Genomic DNA, 22,725 nt, shown 5'->3' with positions numbered 1-22,725 from the left:
AAACAGAATTCTGCACTGCAGAAGTAAATTTTCTGTTATTCACAAAGAAGCCAGAATATTCAGCACATTTCTTTGCTGTATAACATCCTGAGCATGGCAAATGTTCTGCCAGAGACTGAGTGTTAAAACAAAAACAGTCAAAATCTATGCCACAGTAGTCATTTTTTTTTTTTTTAAAGGCTCATATAATGGGAGTGGAAACATGAAGCGATAAAACAAAGCACAGACAAGTGCTATGGGGTCGGGGTGGGGCAAGTGTCAGCAGAAGTAAGATGAATTCAAACTGAAGAATGTCAAAGACTTCCCAAAGGAGATAGGATTTAAGTTAACTCTGGAAGAATGAGTGGAATTTGAGAAGCCACCCTGGCAAAGGAGAGTTTGGGGGAAAGCTAAGGCAGGAGAATGAATGAAAGAACGCTGTGTTTGGGGCTCCCAAGTGGAGGTCTCTAGCCAGTGATAAGGCAGCAAGTGCACTGCAGATGAAGCTAAAAAGGGAAAGTTTATGGGCTTTGGGGGCAGCAGGGACTTTTGGAGGGTTTTATCAGGGGAGTGATGTGATCTTTGACGTTGTTTAAAACAACCTTAGTTGAAGTTAGGAAGGTTTCGAATCATTTAGGTAAGAGAACGTGTGTGCTTGAGCTAATGCCAGGGGGTAAAGCAAAAAGCACTAGGAAAAACACATACCATAAACAGAAGAGAATAAATCATTATAAGAATGGGCACCCATATGTAGCATGGCACTGGAAAGCAGAGGGGAAAATGTAAGACAATTAATTACAGATTACAACATAGAAAGTATGATTAAACTCATTTGTAATTGTATTAGCCTCAAGTCTTAATTTAGCTGATGATCTGAACACTATTCTCTTTCAATTCCATTTTTATTTTGCTCACCCCTCCCTTCCATTTTTAGTGCGGTAGCTACAGAATGCATTTACTTCTCCAAGCCCATTCTCCTAATAGACCATCTTTTCATCAAGAGCTTGTAACTAGTTGCCTACACTTTATACCTTTGTTTCCTAGTGATTATTTTATACTCTTGTCATTATATTTGCCTAATATCCTTGTTTTGGCCTCAGCATTCATCTTTTTAGCATATGCATCTGTACACATATGCAGGATGAGAGAGTTTTTCTGCTTATAAACATAAATGGGGACATATTAAGGGTGTAATGTTTTGGTGCATTCAGTAAGCATAAAAAAAAAGTGTACATGGCAATTTTTTTAGATATTGACTGTATCTTTGTGTTTTGCAGAAGCCCCAAAGTTGATGGTAGTTCAGAGTGAGCTCTTGGTGGCCCTTGGGGATACAACATTAATGGAATGTAAAGCCTCTGGGGTTCCCCCACCTCAAGTCAAGTGGTTCAAAGGTACATTTCTTAAGTATGTTCATGTTTGGCTCAATTCGTTTGTTTTCCTTTTTCTTTAAAAAATATTTGTTAAAAATTTGTTTTGGTGTGTGACTTAGCAGGCCTATAAAATGTGTTTATGCTCTCACTGGAGACAATAGTTCAAAATTCTGGACTCTGAATTTCAGGATTTGACATCTGGTATGGATTACAGGACCGTGAAATCAAAGCAGGAGAAGTCTGCCTCGCTAACCCAGCTGAACGTTCTCTTTGTTAGTTTAGGACTGTTTCCTGTAGAAAACTGTCCAAGAATATTCAGTTGACGTTTAAAATAGCTCTCCTGGTTTTAGTTCACTTTTCTTAGAGATAAGTGTTCTATTAAAATGCTAGGTCCTCAAGGATGCCTTCTGTAAACTGTTCAACTGCAGATAACACACGGAGGCTCACAGGAAATTGACAGGCAAGCATGTGTCTTGGACAGTTTCAATATAGTCCCTCCCATCAGTTATAGAATTGATATCTATATTTTAGTGTATAGACTATATCCCTGATTTTATAAGGAAGACACAGCAATGCTTTATTGCATCTTAGTGAAGCTTGGTCCATGCACAAATGACAGTAATCCGCATTTGTGTACAACTCTCCCCCTCCCTCCCCCTCCCCACCCCATCCCCTTCTACTTTCCTCTCAGCTTTTGATGATAAAAATAAAGAAAATGCTGTGGACGTTCTAAATGGGAGGTTGCTAGGATTATTGAGATGCTGTTTGCAAAATACTTTTTAATCTCCAGATGAAAAAATGCTAAATAGCACAAAGCACTGTTGTTATGACTCTGTTTATTAATTCATAGATGTTCCCATAGCAACTGGGATTGATGTCATAATCACAAAATTATGAATTCACCTTGGGTTCAGACTTAGGGAACGTGAAGTCAAAAAGAAAGGCTTTATGTAAAAAAAAATTTTTAATAATGCAAATAAAAAGTCAAGAGAAAATAGGAAATAATGGCACTTCTATGCTTTTCTATGCTCAAAGGTTGTTAGTTTGCGTGTTGTTCTTGCCAATAATTTTTTAAATTCCGGTTTTGTTCCTTAATGAGGTATATTTTAGTGACTATAAGCTAATTTTACTTATTGGAAATACCTAAACCTTTGAATTTCCAGTTAAATAAACATACAACTTCAAATTCAGATAGTGGTTAAGTAGGCACAGAAAGTCATTTTTAAAAAAAAGTGTGACTTGGTAGTGATGACAATAACACTTCAAAAAGTTATGGGTGACTCCTGTGTACATCACCTGCAAAGTCTTGTTCACAAACTAGTCTACTTATCTGAAAAGCTTAATCCTCATGCCAGTCTCTGTCCCACAAACAGCTGAGGAGGAGGTAGGGGACCATGCAGCCACCACGTGGAACATTCTAGAATTCACATGTCTCTCCTCTCCACCATAACTATTGCAGTTAAGCGAGTTCCACTGACAATATCCCAATGGATTCCAATCCACATGGGCGTGAGACACCGAAACATCATACTGTTAGATACAAGCCAATGCTTATTAACCTCCCACACCTGTGAACTCCGTATCAGCTGATCTCACCCTGACAATCACAGGCAGGCAGGTTAATGTGCAAGCAGTCAGCATCATCCAGAGAAAACCAGAAGCCAACTCCGTCTTCCTGTGTACTGGCACTAATGTGAGTGAGTTGGAGGCAGGTGGGGACTTGTATTCTGGGAACAAGGCGATATGGAGGTCAGAAAATTGAACCTCATGGAAACCATGAGTACAGAAGAGAGGAGTGGAGAGGAGAGGAAACAGGAGAGGAGAGGAGAGGAGAGGGGAGGGGAGGGGAGTAGAGGAGAGGGGAGAGGAGTGGAGTGGAGGGGAGGGGAAGGGAAGGGAAGGGAAGGGAAGGGAAGGGAAGGGAAGGGAAGGGAAGGGAAGGAGAGGGGAAGAAGGACTGGAGCAGAGAGAGGAAAGGAGAGGAGAGGGGAGAGGAGAGGAGAGGGGAGGGGAGAGGAGAGGAGAAGGGGAGAAGAAGGGAGAAGAAGGGAGAGGGGAGGAGAGGAGAGGAGAGGGGATAGGGGAGAGGAGAGGAGAAGGGAGAAGAGAGGAGGAGAGGAGAAGGGAGAAGAGGAGAGAGGAATGGAGAGGAGAGGGGATGGGGGAGAGGAGAGAAGAGAGGAGAAAGGAGGAGGAGAGGAAAGGGGAGGGGAGGAAGAGAGGAGAGGAGATGGGAGGAGAGAGAAGGAGTAGATAAGAGCTCCTGCCTTAACCTCAGAATAACTTTTTCTTGGACAATTCTGTTTGAATAAAGTTATGTTAATATGGGTATATCATTCGGACCACTGACAAGAAGAAATCCCATGTGGCAAAGTGCCTCTGAGAGTATGGGCCTTTTGTTGCTAGAAATGAACAGTATAAAGTAGTTTTAAGGGAAAAATCAGGGATACTGTTAAAATCTTATGAAAAGGATATTTATGGTAAAATATAAAATTGGATTTATTTATTGAGATTGATGGTTCTTAAATGTAGTTTGAAATCTCTGGGGGTTCCTTACTATTCTTTGAAGGGATCCACATGCTCCAAATTATATTCATAATAACACTGAAATGTTATTTGGCTTTTTACTTTCATTGTCTTCCGAGTGTGTAGTGGAATTCCTGGAGGCTACATGATGTATGGTTTCCAATAAAGAAAAGGCAGAAGCAAGTATGAGCCCTCAGCTGCCTTCTATTAGACCCTACGGAAATTTACAATAATGTAAAACAATGCCACTCTTCTTACTAAATTTTTCTGGCTTGGAAAAATATTAGTTTTGTAAAATACAATTATTATGCAAAAATATATCATGAGCTTTAAATAAAATAAGTTATGTTTATGTTTTTAAACTTCCCAATTTGATTTTTGATATATTAAATACAAATAAATATAAGTTATACAAATAACAATTCCCTGGGTTCCTAAGTCTTTTTTTGTTTTTTGTTTGTTTTGTCTTTTGAGACAGGATTTCTCTGTGTAGCCTTGGCTGTCCTGAAATTCTCTCTGTAGACAAAGATGGCCTTGAACTCACAGAGATTTGCCTGCCTCTACCTTCCCCCAAGTGCTGAGATTAAAGCATCCCCAGCACATGAGGGCCATTGAGACAAATGTTTCTAGCAGCAAGTTAATTACCATCAACTATGTGAAAAGCTCTAGTGTTCAACTTCAAATCCACGGAGTCGAGAACTGAATTTAGATGGTGGGAGTGTGTGGACCTTCCTCAGTAGTAATGATTATTAAATCCTAAAACAGCTCTAGAAAGTTTATTATCTTACCAAGTATAATGGTCACCTCGTTGTTTTTTAATATTAAGGCTAAATAATCCACATCCCAGCTCCATCTGAGAAGCTCTTTACTTCCTTGGCTTCTCAGAAATTTGATAAGTAATCTTCACTAGAAATCGAGAAAAGGAAAACTATCAAAATGTGATCAAAGTACAGCCTTGATTGAACGTATGCTTCCCAGCTCCTGCTTTGTTTCATGACTACCGTTGCTTCCATCTTTTTACTTGGAACAAAAGCTACCAGCAAAAGGTCTTAAGTTCATCTTCTGACACCGATGGTATCATCTGACATACACGGGAGAGCTAAAAGTCAGAAGTAAATCACAAAACTCTGGACGCCTCTTACTTCAAACATTCTAGGCTTGAGAGCAGTGAGGTCACCCTGCATCCTCCTGTGGTAGGAAGAAAGTTATGTCAACATCATCTGCTTCTGTTTATTAAACTCTCCCGAAGGCACTTAGACAAAGCTTTTATTGCTTCTCCCATTTGTGAGTGGAGTATGCAGTAGCAAGTGTAAGGTTGCCCTGAGGGTTGGAAATATTGGAATACTGGAGAATACTATGTTTGGGGCATTGGCAGTTGCTTACTTGGTGGAATTTTGTTGTTTTCACGTTTAGAGAGCCTCTGACAACCTCTCTTCAGAAAATTAGATAAACAAAAGAGAATTGTCTACAGGTTGCTAAATCTCACTGGTTGGCACCATGCACAATGTTCTCTCAGAGAGCTACTAGCTCTCAGGTCTTTTGTTTTTTGTTTTTTGTTTTTGTTTTTGTTTTTTCATTTGTTTGCTTGTTTTTTGCGTATTTGAAGCAAGGAATTTATTTCATATGTGATCCTCATTTGCAGGGTACAACAAGATTGACATGTGGCATTTTAGAAAGTAACTTTCAGATTTTGGGAACGTTATTTAAACCCTAAGAGCAAGGGCTGTCAAACTTCCAGGGGGATTTTACTATCCTCACATACTTTTTGTCATCCTTTATATAACAAATGGAAAAAAAAAAAAAGGCCTTAAATGACATTACATATTCCTTGCTATTTGCTTTTTTAAATCTTCTGGTCATTGTAGTCAATTTCATTTTTTTGATCAGGAGACCGTTTAGGAGGAGAGCATGGGAGATGCATACAAAATCTTCCTTCTGACTGTTGGAGGTGTTGAAGGAGGACCAGAGCCTCTGTTGGAACTCACAGCATGTAGAGGCACTCCACGTGTAACTAGCTTTTTTTTTTTCCCACCCTGACCTTGCACAGAGTTCCCTATCACTCCAAATCCAAATTTTTAATGAATGAGATTTCTGCCAAGGTAACGCAAAAGATTAATATAAGCTAACCACTCTTCCTATTTTCTTAGCAAGCTTCCCCATCCCCGTTCAAACCAGCCCTCTTCTCCAACCACTCACATAAATGTCTCAGCCAGTTTTGACTTACCACAAAACAAACTGTAACTGACATCATTCAACCAAGAGCCTGGTCACTCACTAAACAGATACCTGTGATATCTCCAGCACTCCCAGGGCCACTGAAATGCCCCATGCCCCAAAGATAGTAGAAACCTCTCCTTACCCCTTACCTTCTTAACTCCCTTTTTACTGAGCAAAGCCACTGTTCTGGTTTCCAGCTTGCCCCAGCCTTCCATGTAGCTTCCAAGAGCTCTCACCCTTTGCATACAGTCAGATGGAAGAAGCAGCTATATACAGTTCATTGCGGGACCAAAGCATCTATGTTGTGCGAGACACAACTGGAATTTGAAACATTGCAATCCTTCTTATTCAGAAGTTTTAAAATTGTCTCAGTGGCAGGGTAAATCATGCGCATTATTTAGCACTTAATGTTCTTGCCCTTGTTTTGACTTAGGAGATCTTGAGTTGAGACCCTCAACGTTCCTCAGTATTGACTCTCTCATGGGACTTTTGAAGATCCAGGAAACACAAGATCTGGATGCCGGCGACTATACCTGTGTAGCCATCAATGATGCTGGAAGAGCAACCGGCAGACTAACTCTGGATGTAGGCTGTAAGCTTTCATGTCCATTGGCCACATTATTTTTCTGACACTGTGTTATTTGTTTTTTCTGTTGATCAACCGTGAAACATTTTGGTATAAATGTTTGGCAAATCTAGTATGGGCATTTCAAATGACCAACTTCATAACAGTGGCTAGCAATTTCTGGGACCTTCCAACATGCTGAGTGTTGTACGAATTATTCCACTGAGCCAGTGGTTCTCAACCTTTCTTCTGCTGCGTCCCTTGTTAAAGGATTAATACAGTTCCTTGTGTCATCAAGACCCCCAGGCATAAAGTTATTTTTGTTGCTACTTCATAACTGTAATTTTGCTACAGAGTGGTGTCTCAGAAATACGCGTTTTTTGATGGTCCCAACCCACAGGTTGAGAACTCCCACATGTCACTCTCACCCCAACCCTACCCTCCCCCCATACACACCTAGGGGAGATGCTAAGATTATGTCTACTACAAATGTAAAAGCCTGAAGCTAACAAAAGCTGAACCATGTGATCAGGGCTGCAGAACTTGAGAGGGGCGGAGCCTTGACCGCACTATCAGAGGCCAGACACTGTAGACCTCACTAATTTGTGTCATCTATTGCCATTTTCTCGTCAATACTCAGCCATCGTGCCATCAGATTCCTAATTATTAACATCAGGAGGCCAGAATGTAGAGTTTGGCCCTAAAAAATAATCTAGAGATGTTGATGACAGCATCGGTAGCAGATTATGCATTTGTTATAGCTTCAAAAATCCACTAAAAGTTACTCCACAGTATTTGAGTTAAAGTACTAACAACAAAAGAATGTCAATCACCATGGGAGGATGCAATGTGCACATGGCAACAGTATTTGTGTTCTCAGGAAGCTTGGTTCTCACTTCATCTATTTCACATTTCTTTAGAAAATAATGCAAAACAAAGAACTCTTTACACAGTGTGGTAAAACTAGAAATTAAACAAAACCTGTTTTTCATGGAAAAGAATGTGGCAGCTTAGTTTTAACAGATAATTAAATATTTACATCTCTTTAAACTTATAAAGCATGGAATGCTGTTAAATTATATTTTCTTTTCTGTATGTTACAGTATGGTTTTTTTGCCATGTCATGAGTGAAGAAAATGAATCTTCTTACAAACTATTTAGTTCTATTATCTTAAGCTTTTAAGTGAAAATTATGGCCCTGAACACTTGATATTTTGTTTCATGGAAACTAAATTTTTTTCCCTCCTGGGACCAGTTATGATTCTGGTCCCTTGCCCTTGGCTGTCTGTTGAACAGTATTCATTCTTGCTGAATATACCCTGAAATTTTAATATAGAATGCTGGAACTGGCACAAAGATTACTATAGGCTCTGTCTAGTGTGGTGCAAAATGTCCAGGGTGTTGCTTTAACTGATCTTTGTTATTATTAAGATAAATACCTTGGAAATAAGGCTGGAACTGTTGGGTGGAGGAGGTCTATGATTCTCCTGGAAGACTTTCAAATATATTAATGATGTTGGAAATGGTCATTAGATACAAAATTCTTGTTTTTAAGAAACACAATAAGGGTAAAATTCAATTCCTAGCACCTTCCACTCTGTTGTCCCCAATTCCCATGGAGACAATTTACGTTTACAAAGCATTCCTTTCTGAGTTCTCCCTCTACCCAGGGAGACATGGTCTTGGTAACTTTTCCAAGCAATAACATTGTGATCTCTTAGACGCACTTCGAAGTTCTAGAAAGTCTGAGGATCGCATACATACTTCTTTTCTTACTGACTGTTTTCTTCTTAATCTTTTCTGCTTCTGCATTTTCTAGATTCTCTCTACTGTCCAGCAGCACACTAGAGAAGGGCTAGAGATATCGCTTGGTGCCCCGTGATGATGTGTTAGAGACTTTTCACATTACAAAATACGTGAGTGGCTAGGAAGTAGTAACAGACCAGTACTGGTGTTCAGCTTGCTTTGTCCTTTTCTATTCAGCCTGGGGTCCCAGCCCACAGTGCCATGTGTACTCAGGGTGGGTCTTACATCCTCTGTTAAACCTCTCTGGAAACATCCTCAAAGACATACCCAAGTGATTGAAAATCCAGTTAAGCTGACAGTTAGGCTTAGCTATAATAGCTGGATCCAGAAACTTCCCAGCAAACACCTTCTATCTATAGTTCACTCTTTTAAGTGTAGCTAACTAATCTTTGACTTCTAGAACTTTCTCAATTTTGATCCCAGCAATTGATCTGAATGAGCAGTTAACAGAAACAAGCCGTCTGTTCTTTGTGACTTTAACCATTGCTAACAGCTGGCAAATGGTTTCATATTGAAGTCGGCACCGTTTTGCTTCTCTTGTACCTTCACATGTCCATCTTCTCCGTTGCATCCTTCTTAGAGCAGTAAGTGTGGCGTGATTAGGCTGACCTGCTCACAGGAGGCCAAGGTTACACGTTGTGTTATCTCTACAACAAACCACAATTACAGAGATGATTGTAGTTTTCATTATGAGGTTTAGAAGGAAACACGTTATGGATGGAAACTTTCTCCAGAATTAATATAGTGATTAAGAGAATAGGTACTTGAGAGGCAATGGGTTGTCTACTGAACTTTCCTTATCTTATAGATTTAAATGGCATTTACTTTTCAGGTGAATTGAAAAGATGAAATGAGGCATTATCACTCAAATACATCTAGCATGTTAACTAGTACCTACGGGGCTGCTAAGTGCAGCACATATCTTGCGTATAACTTCATTATGTGTGTAGTGGCTATTTTCTTTCTTTGAGTTCCAAACATGATATCGGAATGCCTACATAAAGTGATATGGCATTTAAGATTATACTTTGGGATTTTTAATATGAAGCTTGTTATTTCAATTTGGCTTCTTTTTTTAGAAAGGACTTGAGACTAGTTAAGTACTAAGCTTAGTATTGCATAAAATTATTCATTTGGGTTCCAAAATTATTGAGCGTACGTCTGAGTTGCTTGTGACTTCAGAACACAAACATGCTTTTGTCCATATCATCTAGCTGTTTGGACATTTAGATTGTTCTGTGGGCTTGTTGCTTCACAGCAGCCATACTAGATAAAAAAATTAACAAAAGTATTGTTTAATGTTATTCTTGAGTTTGAGCTTCTTGCAGTGAGCATCCTTTCTCCTGTTCCTCACTATCATGGTTTTAAGTTATGGACGTTTCAGGTCAACAGGGAAAGTTACCAATGTGTTTCATCCCTTGGGAAAAGGGTAGTGAATTGTGAAGTCATTTGGAAGAAAGAGGGGCTGGAAACATCAAACAAAATGTTGGCCTGGCAGGGTTTTTTTTTTTTTTTTTTTTTTTTAACATTCCACACCACACAGGGTTTGAGTCTTAGACTGTGGTTTTGTGTTTTGTGGTTTAGTGAAACCAAAGTGATGTGTCTAGTCATTTTAGGAAAGAAAAATCTCTGACTGACATAATGCAAGAGTTGCCACAGAGGGAATATATATTTAACTGTGTTGGGGGCAAGGGAAATAATTCAAAATAGTGTTTGGAAAAAGATGATAAATTTGTTTATGATGTTTATAGTTTTAAAACAATGAGTTTTCACTGCTATAACTATCTCTGAAGACAAAAGACTGCACTGTGGTGTTAGCCCATGCATATCTCAATGTGCTATGCAGATGCTTAGGAACTTACTAGGGATCAAACATTATCCCTCAGGGGACTGTATGAAGGACCAAAAGCTAAACCAAATACAAACATCAAACTCCAGAACTGAGATCTAACAAATTAAGTATGATTATCATGTTTAATACTGCTAGTATTGAGATAGTTATTGCATACTACATGATTAATAAAGACTATCTCTTTTGGCTTAAAATATGAAGTACTACTATTCTTTTTTCTTCTCAAAGAAATTAAAACTGGGGAGGGAGGTGAAATGACTTTCCCAAGATCACAGACTAAAAACAGTGGAACCACCGTTTAAACCACTCTGTGTGTTCTTACCCCTCTAAGTAACACATTCTCTTCTAGAAAAGCATCATTGCATACTGTCAGCCACTCACTACGGCTCTTCTGGTCTCTGGTTTTGCTAATCTATTCATGACTCATCCAGAAAAACTCACTCAGAGGCTGTGTTGGCCACAGTTAGGCGGAGGAAGTATTTAAGTCTTCTTGGCCCAGCTAGAAGCTGCTTCATTTTGGAAGTTGGTTTGTGGTGGACGTTGTGTTGGCTGCTCTCTCTGGCCTGGTGTTCTCATTAGCCTCTTGTTTTGAAATTCAGCACTGATGTTCCCTGATCTAATGTCTTATGCCTGACACTGTTCTAGAATTCTCTTGCAATGCATTACTTGTCCCATCTTGATTAGGTTTGTGGGTGTAACTTGAGTTTGGTTTTCTGTTCTGATTCCAGATCCCCTCCCTCCATTACTTCTGAACATGCTAGTGGATCACTTTTCATTGATGATTATATTTTAACATTTCAATAAATGGAGATTTCTCTTCCCCTGAGTAGTTGGTGGATATCAGTCTTCTACATAACTTTTACTATTTAAAAAAAATTTTTTTTTGTCTATTGTTACATTCTGCTACCCAAGATCTGAGCTTTGCACAGTTTCAGACTTTTAGACTTAGTTTCTCTTTTATCTCAGAAATATATTTATATTTTAGGATATCATGATCATCATCATCGAAACATATTCCTTACTATGTAGCTCTGTCTGGACTAAAATTTTGGAAGAGGCTGGCCTTGAACTCACAGAGATCTCTCTACACCTGCCTTTTGAGTGTATTATTATGTCTCCTCAAGGTTCATGTTACAGATTGACTCCATTCACTCCAGAAAAAAGTAACCAAGTTGTAGAAATGAAATAAGCAAGCAATGTGTTACTTTATGAACTATATTTAAAGTATGCCTATAGGCTATTTTTATAAGTTGAATTGCTATGTATATGAATTAAGAAAAAATATCTAAACAGAGGTGAACTATTGTCTTCTCATATCATTGTTTTCAGTTGTTGTTTTTTATTTTAAATTTTGTAGGCAGGCTTTTGAAATTGTCATGTTTCTTTTAAACGTGCAAGTTCAAATGTACTGGGTTGAGGTGTCTCATATGTACATTCTGACACATATACACAAGTTTGAATTTTACCATAGCTTTTCATGCTGACTCAATAATTCATTCACTATTCTCCAGTGGTCACATATAATGCACATGTAATCTGTTAGCTACTATTAAAGGATAAAAACATATAGTCATAAACAGAATATGTCTGGAAAGCAAAGAAGCAGATAATCAAGTAATAGCTTGTATTTGGAGTTTCATGAGTCTGGTAGAGAGGGTTCTCCTAAATCTCAAAGATTTGTGCCCATTTATGACAATAAAAGACGGCATCATAGAGGAGTGTCCTTTGGAAACTGGGTTAAAAAGTTGCCCATATCTCAACATCAGACATTAATTACACTTACAGGGGAGGTAATAAACCAAGTACTAAAATATGAAACGTCAACTCTTGGAGAAGGGCAAGGATTGCTGACTACCCAGAGGCCAGGCTTTATGTAGCATAAGAAGCAATGGAAAAAAAGCTATAGAGTGAGAGGCAGTCTAATCAGGCTAAAATCAGAATACTAGCACTGGTGGAAGACATCTGTACATCCAATCTGCAGATGTGGGATTAGAAGGAAGGAAGTGATGTCTACTTCATTTTTAAAAAATAAGACTGCTAACCAGTATGCCCAGGCTTAGTGATTAGAACACGTAGAGAAGGAGAGGCTGATAAAACGACAAAGAGGTTCAACTGTAAGGTCAAAACTAGCTTTCCCTCATGTATGTATGTATGTATGTATGTATGTATGTATGTATGTATGTACATACATATGTATGTATGTATGTATTATTCACTTTGCATCCTGCTCACAGAACCCCTCCTCCGAGTCCCACCCCAAACACCCTCTTTTTATTCCTCCTCCCCTTTTCCTTAGATAAGAGGAGCCCCTCCCCACCATGGGTACCAACCTGCCCTGGCACATCAAGTTGCAGCAGAACCAAGGACATCCTCTTCTACTGAGGCCAGACAAGGCAGGGAAGCTAGGGGAAAGGGATCCAAAGGCCGGCAGCCCAGCTCCGATTGTTAGGGGACTCAACTGATAAGCTGCACATCTGCTATACATGTGTAGGGGACCTAGCTTCAGCCCAGGCATGCTCTTTGGTTGGCAGTTCAGTCTCTGTGAGCCCCAGCTAGTTTATTCTGTTGGTCTTCTTGTGGTGTCCTTGACCCCATCTGCTCCCTCAATCCTTCCTCTCATTCTTCCACAAAACTCCCCAAGCTCCACCTATTGTTTGGTTGTGGGTCTCTGCATCTGTTTCCACCAGCTGCTGGATGAAGCCCCTCAGAAGACAGTTATGTTAGACCTTTATCTACAAGCAGAGCAGAAAATCATCAATAGTGTCAAGGGTTGGCTCTTTCCCATGGGCTAGGTCTCAAATTGACCAGTCATTGGTTGGCCAATCCCTCAATTACTGCTCCATCTTTATCCCTGCATATCTTGTAGGCAGGACAAACTTTGGCTCAAAGGTTCTGAAGGTGGGTTGGTGTCCCTCTCCGTCCTCTGGGAATCCCACCTGGCCACAGGAAGTGACCACTTCAGGCTTCATATGCCCTGTTGCTAGGAGTCTCAGCTAGGGTCACCTCCATAGATTCACCGGAGCCTCCCTGACCCAGGTCTCCAGCTTGTCACAGAGATGATCCCTTCTGATTTGTGTTCTCTCTTGCAGCCCTCTTCCCACCCCTGGTCTCCTCATATCTGATTCCCATCCCCATTCCCCTTCCTACCTCCTCTCCCACTCAGTTCCTTCCCTCTCTCCATTTCCAATGTCTATTTTGTTTTACCTTCTGAGTGAGCTTCGAGCATCCTCCCTTGGGCCCTCCTTATCACTTAGCTTCTTTGGGTCTGTGGATTGTAGTGTGGCTATCCTGTACTTTATGACTAATATCCACTTATAGGTGAGTACATACCATGCGTGTCTTTCTGCATCTGGGTTACCTTACTCAGAATGATATATTCAAGTTTCATCCATTTGCCTGAAAATTTCATGATGTCCTCATTTTTTATAGCTGAGTAGTATTCCATTGTGTAAGTGTACCACATTTTCTTTATCCATTCTTTGGCTGAAGGACATCTAGGTTGTTTCCAATTTCTGGCTGTGACTAAATCTTCTATGACCATAACCAAGCAAATGAATTTGTGGTATGGCAGAGCACATTTTGAGTATATGCCCACAAGTGCTATAGTTGGGTCTTATGGTAGAACGATTCCCCTTTTGTGATAAACTGCCAGATTGATTTCCCAAAGTGGTTGTAGAAGGCAAACTAGTTTTTAATCTGATCTTGCTCTTTTGACTCTATTGACACTTAGCAAATCATCTAAGTTTCAGTTTCTTCATCTATAAAACCAGAGTGGGATCATTCTGAAGACTGGAAACCATTGAAATCATTTGACAAAAGCCTTGGTTCTAACTGTGATGGCTTTTGCATTGCTAGTCTGCATGCTTTCTTTACTGCCTATGTACCAACTCTTAAATTTTACACAAGTAGATTCCCCTCGCTGCTTCTAAGAGAATCCCATGTATTTATTCTTATCAATGATGTCTCCAGCATTATTGCTCACAAGCTTCTGAGATCCTCATCCCTGAGTGGTTCCCAACAACATCCTTCCTATGTGGCAGGTCTGTCTTTTCCTAAGTGTGCCCATCATGGATTTCAGTTCTTCTTCTCCTCAGTTTCTCTTGTTACTGGAACCGTGTGAACTTCTAAATTTCTTTATATGTCTCAATTCTCCTTCAGATGCTAGGACTTACTATTCTTTCTTTATCAAATATCTTCTGTTATTCTAACTTACATTATTGATTCTCAAACTTAAATTTCTCTGACTTAAAAATGTGAGACATGATGAGCAAGAATACAATACAAAATATGGTTATACTTCAGGAATAAATGTTGTTAATATGTCAGATAGGAATTAGTAAAAAAAAATACTTTGGTACAAATTAATCTCATTTAAAAATCCAGCCAATAGCTGAGCATGGTGGAGCACACCTATAGTCCCAGCACTTGGGGAAGCCGAGGAAGGCAGATCTTTTTGAGTTTGAGGCCAGTCTAAGTTAAAAAGTGAGTCCAGGACAGCCAAGGCTACACAAGAAAACTCTGTCTCAGAAAAAAAAAAAAAATACCCAGCCAACAAGATTTTTAAAATTACCAGAAATAATCATATTCCATTATAAAGCTAATTTGTTTAGGAGAGTATAAGGTTTGACACTATAACATATACTAATATTGAAAGCAAATTTCTATAATAATTCTTGTTAAGATGATTTTCATATCCCCTATAGCTATAGGGCAAGGGTGAGTATTTATCTCACCATTTATTCATACAGAAAAAATAAACCTGGCACATGCCAGATAAGAAAGCTATAGGGTAAATTTACAATATTTTATAAAATGATTTGTTTCAGATTCAACCTATTGATAATTTAAGAAGGTTTATTCTTAATGTGTCCACATCCTCTACCAGTGACATTTTGTCCTTTGCTTCTTCCAGCACCTCCAGTCTTCATACAAGAACCTTCTGATGTGTCCATGGAAATTGGCTCCAATGTGACATTACCTTGTTATGTTCAGGGTTACCCAGAACCACAGATCAAATGGCGAAGATTGGACAACATGCCAATTCTCTCAAGACCCTTTTCTGTTAGTTCCATCAGCCAGCTGAGAACAGGCGCTCTCTTTATTTCAAGTAAGTTAAAGGGTCTCTCTCTCCCTCTCTCTCTCTCTCTCTCTCTCTCTCTCTCTCTCTGTCTGTCTCTCTCTGCCTCTCTCTCTCTCTCCCTCTGTGTGTGTGTGTGTTTGTGCATATGTACATACATACATACATACATACATACATACATACACATATATATTTGTTTTTTGGGTTTTTTTGTTTTGTTTTGTTTTGTTTTTTCGTTTGCGAGACAGGGTTTCTCTGTGTAGCCTTGGCTGTCCTGGACTCACTTTGTAGACCAGACTGGCCTTGAACTCACAGTGATCCACCTGCCTCTGCCTCCCGAGTGCTGGGATTAAAGGCGTGCACCACCACGCCCAGCATATATTTGTATATATGTACTTTGCTTTTTGATTTTCTTGTTTTGAAACAAAGACTCAGTATGGTCTTTGAACTCTTGCTCTTCTTGTCTCAGCCTCCTTTGGGCTACATTGCCAGGCTGTATTATATACAAATATGTATATTCATATTTTGCTAGTAGATTAAACTGGACATGCTTGACTACAGTGTTCATAAAATAAAAGTTATTCCCTTATTTAAAAATCTTATCTTGGTTTTCTTATTGCTCACAAGCCAAGAGCAATACTTTAAAGGCTTTAGCTCCAGGCTCCTGACTATGCCGTCCAATTTGTAACTAATCCTACCCTGCTTCCCAGTGCTCTTGTTGACTGCACAGCTCCCTTGATGCTCTTCACGATCTTGAAAAGCAATACTGTGTGTTTGTTCTACCTCCACACTAAAAATTTTATCAATAGCCAACACACAGTAAATAGAAGAATGAGAAAAGCAATTTGCATTAAATATATGTTTTTGTGTGTGACTGTGCTTGGTCTCTATGCTAATCAATCAATGGGTCATTCCTGTGTGTGCTTCCACAGCTCGTTGCATGAGCCTCATAGAGCGTTTGTAACCCTGCTGTATTCTCTGTCTCCTTCCCTAGAAGGGAATGACCAGAAGGTGCTGGTGTGATTTCTGTCGGATCTCAGCACTGTGCCTGGTGCATTGTCAAGGGTTCACAATGCTCCTGAATGAGTAAATGAGTTCTTCTTTCTAGATTTATGGGCAAGTGACAAAGGAACATATATCTGTGAAGCTGAAAACCAGTTTGGAAAAATACAGACACAGACGACAGTGACAGTGACAGGACTCGGTAAGAGTAGTTAACTTCCTAGAGGCAATGTTCTTTACAAACTTCAGACCTCTTTGATGACGACATCCTTTACATGTGATAATTTGTATTTGATTTACAACCAGGCAGAGGTTTGTGTCCCTAAGCCATATGTCATACAATGTTGCAACTATATTTAAGTTAGAGAGCCTGCTTCAGGCTCCTCATCTTCTATTTGATCATTGTTTGGTTTAAGCCTAAATGTGAACGGACAGACAGACAGACAGACACACACACACACACACACTCACACTCACACACACAGACAAGTGGTGTGTCTTATGTTTATCACTCCACTCCACATAGGATTATGTTCATAGGAGTTGTGAAGCAAAAATAGAATACAACTTATTTCCAAGTGGTGGGATATTTGATTCAGTATAATTCATCAAGTGGTCATGTATGACTAATGAAACTATTAATTTGTTCTTGTATTGAATTCATATTTCTACATTTATTCCTTGGAATTGTTTTTTCCCTAGTATTATACCGTTCAAATTTTTATAGCATTAAATGTGATGTTAAGTATTTCACTGCATGTGTGTAGGATTAATCCCAGTGTATAGAATTATTGGTATGACTTCATTTGTCCATCTATATCTACATTTTTTGGGTCTCTTAGGGATGTTGTGCTAATCTGTAGTATTGTTCTGTTAATTTCTAGGAAAGAATAGGTTGACCACGCCTCTCTACTATTCCAGTTCAGGAAACTAACTTTGTTTACTTTGCTTGTGCTATTTCAACAGGTTCCTATGAATCCTACTGTAGCCAGTCTATTCTGTTTCTGGCTATTTCTGAGAGGGAGGGTTCTGATAACTCCATGTCTCCACTCCCAAGCACTCCCGCCCACTGTCCATTCTAATGCATACGCTGCTGCGAGCATCAGGCCTTGACCCTGCTGGCCCCGTGTGTGTAGGCTTTGCTGTTTTTCTACGGGGTCACCTATTCTCCTTCTGTTCGGATCTATTCCTTCCATGTCAAGTCCATTTCCATTTCATTTCCAAGTTCTGTTCCTGGAAACTCCAGTTTTATACACCATAATTTGTAGTTGACTTGCTTGTAATAACTCCCTGCCATGCACCCATTTTGATGAGGCGGAGTGCTCTCTCTCTGATGCAGTTGCCCCGCTTATTGGAACCAGCCCTTCTGTGGCCAGCATTATTGAAGGACAGCCACTCACTCTACCTTGCACTCTCTTGGCCGGAAACCCCATCCCAGAGCGGCGGTGGATGAAGAACTCAGCCATGGTAAAGAGTTTTTAATACATGCCTTTCTACTTATTTTCTCCTAAGAATTAATGCAGCAGATCACCCATAATGAAAGCCTGATTTCATAAACATTATATACATGTTTTGTAAGCTTATCAAAGATTTTCTTGAAAAAAATTATTTTTCATTTTTAAGTATGCATGCTGTGCGTGTGTGCGTGCATACATGTATGCACGTTTGTAGGTGTCAAGAATCAAAAAGAGACTGTCGGATACCCTGGAGGGAGACTTACAAGCAGTTTTAAGCCACTGACGTGGGTCCTCAGAACCAAGCTTAGCTTCCTCTGCAAGAGCAATGCTCTTGACTCCTCATCCATCTCTATATCTCCAAGGGCTTTCCCTGTTTGCTGCTATGTTTATGCCACTTATATTATTTGGAGCTTGAATTTTAAAAAAAATAATTGATAGTATAATTTTTATAATTTCACATTAAATTTAATGTTACTGATAAATTGCCTTCAGGATATGTGAAAATTTAAACTAGCAAGGTTTTCATAGTACTTAAAAATTTTATACCATTCTGTGTAGGACATTATGAAATATTAGTGTTCCTCTAGAATCTTCCATTTTATATAGTGCTCTTTTTGTGGTGAGCTTTAGATTTCTTGTGTGATGGATTTTTTGGGAAGGTAGATCCGTAGCATGTTCTGAATAATAGTATATAACTTTTATTTAGAAAAGAATGCGGGCGACATTTCAGTTCTATGAAAATTTTCCATAAATGTGTGCTCTATTGAAACAGAGCTCCGTCTAGCTCAGACCACTTCTCCTGTTTTCCAGAGTATCTGGCCTGACTGTCTTCTAAAGTATTCGTTAGACGTGAATCAACTCCATATGAGTAATTGCAAGCTTACTTATTTTTGCATTATAAACTCAAGGAAAATCAGAATGCTTCACAGACAAATAAACACCCTTAGTTATTATGCTAGCTGGCAAAATGTAAATGTAAAGCGATACAGGCTTAAAAATAATCACTTTTATCCTAAAATGTTGCCAGCCATCTCTGACGATTTCTGGACCACACTGTGTCCACTGCTTTTTGAGTCATCAGCTGACAGAGTTGGGTGCCAAGATGAAGCCACACTCCCTTGGCGAAAATAAGTACCTACTTACCCCAACAGAAACATTAAAGAGCTTGCTGGTGGTGATGAAACCTTCTTGGAAAGAACAATCTCAGCCAAAAGAAAAAACTACTAGTCAAATTTGGGTTCTGAGCAACAGAACTTATAGAAACACAAAATCAGTGGCACCCTCTATCACTCCCTTTTCTGGGGTGTGCACAGCTCTCTGATAGCAAGTGGTAGGAATAATTCTGGAAAGAAATGAATATTGAATATAATTGATAAGTTCTTAGGAACATTTCATGTTGATTGTTTTTTAACTTTAAGGCTGCTAAAATTCCAGTTGCTTTATAATAAATCTAATAATGAGGTTGACAAAAACAGACAGATCTGATTTAGAAACATATCTGACTTATCAGATTAAAAATAAATGACCTTTTTAAAACTTCCATTCAAAAGTTGGTACAGAGTCCTTATATAACTGTGCGCAGCGATGGGAGCCTCCATATTGAAAGAGTTCGGATTCAGGATGGAGGAGAATATACTTGTGTGGCCAGTAATGTTGCTGGAACCAATAACAGAACAACGTCTGTGGCCGTGCATGGTAAGAGAGACCCGATGTAATTGCTTCCAAACCTTGCTCAAAACAAGGTTCATAGGTTTTAATCAAATAACTCTGTCCATCTAATTACAATAAGGAGAGCTTTCTCCCAATTGTTATTTTGTATTTCTTGAACAATCTCTACATTGTTAGCAGTGTTTCCAGATTTCCCTTCCCTATGTATACAAAAAGACAGGCTGGGGAGTCACCAGCCAAGTCTGGCCAAGGGCTTTGTAAGTGGTTTCTTTATTGATAAAAGTGAACTCAGCTCTCAAAGAGTCATGTTTAAAAATACATTTTAATTTCAGGCAAGCTGAACTTAGTGTACCATCCAAATTGCCTTAAAATGCCTTTTTTTTTTTTTTTTTTTTTTTTTTTTTTTTTTTTTTTGATTGTGGAACAAACATGCCCTTACTAATGACCCCTCTGTGCTGGAGCTAAATATGACCTAAGTTTTTCTAAAGGTCATCTCATGTGTCATGTGCTCCAAACAATCTTCTTTTGCATGTTAAATAATTTAAAGGTCATAAAGAAGAAAATCCAGAGGCAATCTTTTTCTGCCACTTGTAAGACTTACCAGATTTTTTTTATTTTTAAATCTCAATAATAATAGACAGCTTTGTGGTTTAAGCAATTCTCATACCATTTTATATTCATCTTTAAGAGCTTGCTGCATTGTTTTTATAATGTAATATTAGAAATGGGTTTATATTCAACAAATGGGTGTCTTAGGATGAAAGGAGCACAGAATGCTTGGTTTTATCTGTAGACTCAATCTTTATTTAGAACTTGAAGTGGGGACTCTACCAGCTTACACTTTTTGTTTTGTCTGTTGAAAAGCCCAGTGGCCACAAACCATCCCCTTCTGTGTGCCAGCTCTACCATCTCCTCCAGCTTTATTCCAATAGCCACCAACATCACTCGACATGTTCTTGAGAAGTTTCAATGAAATGCCCCCAAATAAGTTTAGTCAGAGCTTCAAATAATAAAGGCATGTCACGTTGCATGTTATCATGTGACTGTTTTTAAAGAACAGAGCACAGGTTTCCTGGAGGGCACTGTGGACCGGCTTAAAGATGCAGCCGTGGAACCCCCTCATCCAGTCTCCCCTTTTCTCCTAGTGATTGTCCAGGCAGTTGTGTTGAGAAGGGTGCTGAGGCCAGATTTCCACAGGGAGGAGTGATAGGATTAGTCCTGTGTTTGCTGTATCAGAGACGTGAGATGGCAGACAATCCAAAGACCTGATTTACACTTTACCCGAGACACAAGAAATGGTAATGACTAAAGTGTAAGACGTCATTTCACAGCCTTTTTGGTCCATTTCAGTCCCAAACAATCAACTGATTTAGTCAATAGCATTAAAGAATCCGCCTGATGATCAGGTGTCAGCTAAACCCTGTACAGCGCAAAGCATGGCAGTTTTGTACCTGCTTCATGTCAACGAGGGGCTCATTCCTCATCGTATCCACCTTCAGGAATACATATGAAAGATGCTCGACTAATTCTAAAATGGAAGAGATGCAAAAAAAAAAGAAAAAGAAAAGAAAAAAGAAATCGGAATGGATTCCAATACAAATGCAGATGAGAAGAACAGCATTTAATTGCCACATTGATTTATGTAGGCTCACGATCTGCAGGGAAACTGCTTCTCTGTACCCAGATGTCATCAAGCTTCCAAAGTGACCTAAATGTGCAGCGTTTCTTCACTGCTGTCTAACTTAATATGGCTTTAAAGACATGAGATCCCCTTATGTTGCCGCAAATTGACAGCATATTTGAGAGTCGGGTACACTGTCATGATCCTGGAAATTCAATTTCTTGCTGTCATGAGTAGCTCGATGTTCTTGCTTAGAGCTGAAAACTTGCTGCCAAGTCTTTAAGACAAAATTAGCTAAAGACTAATGTCAGCCATAGGAAAGTATGAGTGCATGGTATACGTCATTTCAGCCTTCCAAGGAGTTTTTACACTGGGGGCGGCGGGAGGGTGGTCTATGGTATCTTCTGCTTTTAACAAATTTCTATTCCAGGGTAGTATGACAATTCTGGAAAATTCTGACTTTAAGAAAAGAAATGTGGTAAGCAATTGAGCTCCAGGGGAGAGATCTAGTCTCATCTTCCCACAGGATGCAATAGAGAGATCTGAAAATACCAGACTTTAATTGTGTCCCTTTTGCTAGAAAACATTTGTGTATAGAAGCCTTCAACAGATCTGTTATTTTGAGAGTCCTATGCATTGGTCATTTCGGTATGTGCTGGTTCTAAGAGTAAAGGGAACCAAGCTGACATTTTCCTTTTCCTTTCACGGCTACTCATATGCTGCTAAGATTTCTCTGGCTTCCTAAAGGCAAAGGTATGCTATTCTTTTTTCTTCTCCTCCTTTTTTTCTTAATTTGTTCATTTTACATCTTCATCATAGCCCTTCTCTCGTCTCCTCCCATCCCCACGCTCCCTCCCTCTCTTCCTCTATGTCCTTCCCTAGTCCTCAGAGAAAGGGAGCCCTCCTACCCTACCAACTAACACCAGCCGAGTCGAGTCTCATCAAGACTGCCTATATCCTCTTCCTCTGTGGGCTAGCATGGCCACCCCTCCAGGGGGAAGTGATCAAAGAGCAGGCAACTAAATCCATGCAGAGACAACCCCTGCTACTCTTACAAGGGGACCCATATGGACACTGAGTTTCCTATTGACTACATCTGAGCAGTGGGCCTAGATCCTCTCCAGACATGGTCCTTGTTTGGTGCATCAGTCTCTGCAGGCCTCCTGGGCCCAGATTTGTTGGCTCTGTAAGTCTTCTTGTGCAGCTTCTGTCCCAGCCAGGTCCCTCTATCCTCCCCCCCCCCCCCCCCCCGTCTACTCTTCCATAAGACTCCCTACACTCTGCCCAGGGTTTGGCTGTGAGTTTCAGCATCTGCTTACATTTCCTGCTGGGTGGAGTCTTTCAGATAACATGGATGGTAGACTCCTGTCCTGTTCCCTCTCTTTAACTTCTTCCAGTGTCTATTCTATTTGCCCTTCTGAATGGTCATCCTTGTTATTTAGGTTCTTTTGGTCTGTGGATTATAGCATGATTATCCTGTATTCTATGGATCATATCTGCTTATAAGTGAGTATCTACTGTGTGTGTCCTGGGCCTGAGTTACCTCACTCAGGATGATCTATTCCAGATACACACACTCATT

General features: G+C 39.6%; 1 protein-coding gene across 1 annotated transcript in view; it reads left to right on the top strand.

The window, feature by feature from the left end:
- Positions 1 to 22,725, top strand: part of Hmcn1 (hemicentin 1) — a 424,838-nt gene that overhangs the window by 205,600 nt on the left and 196,513 nt on the right. Inside the window, 6 exon segments of the mRNA XM_051147547.1 lie at positions 1,257 to 1,370; positions 6,526 to 6,684; positions 15,228 to 15,422; positions 16,504 to 16,599; positions 17,737 to 17,864; positions 19,405 to 19,549. Of these exon segments, the coding sequence (XP_051003504.1) occupies positions 1,257 to 1,370; positions 6,526 to 6,684; positions 15,228 to 15,422; positions 16,504 to 16,599; positions 17,737 to 17,864; positions 19,405 to 19,549 (837 nt within the window).

The sequence above is a fragment of the Acomys russatus genome, chromosome 6 (assembly GCF_903995435.1).
Source record: "Acomys russatus chromosome 6, mAcoRus1.1, whole genome shotgun sequence".
NCBI lineage: Eukaryota > Metazoa > Chordata > Mammalia > Rodentia > Muridae > Acomys > Acomys russatus.
Note: the sequence above shows the minus strand (reverse complement) of the source record. Positions and strands in the feature narration are given on the sequence as shown.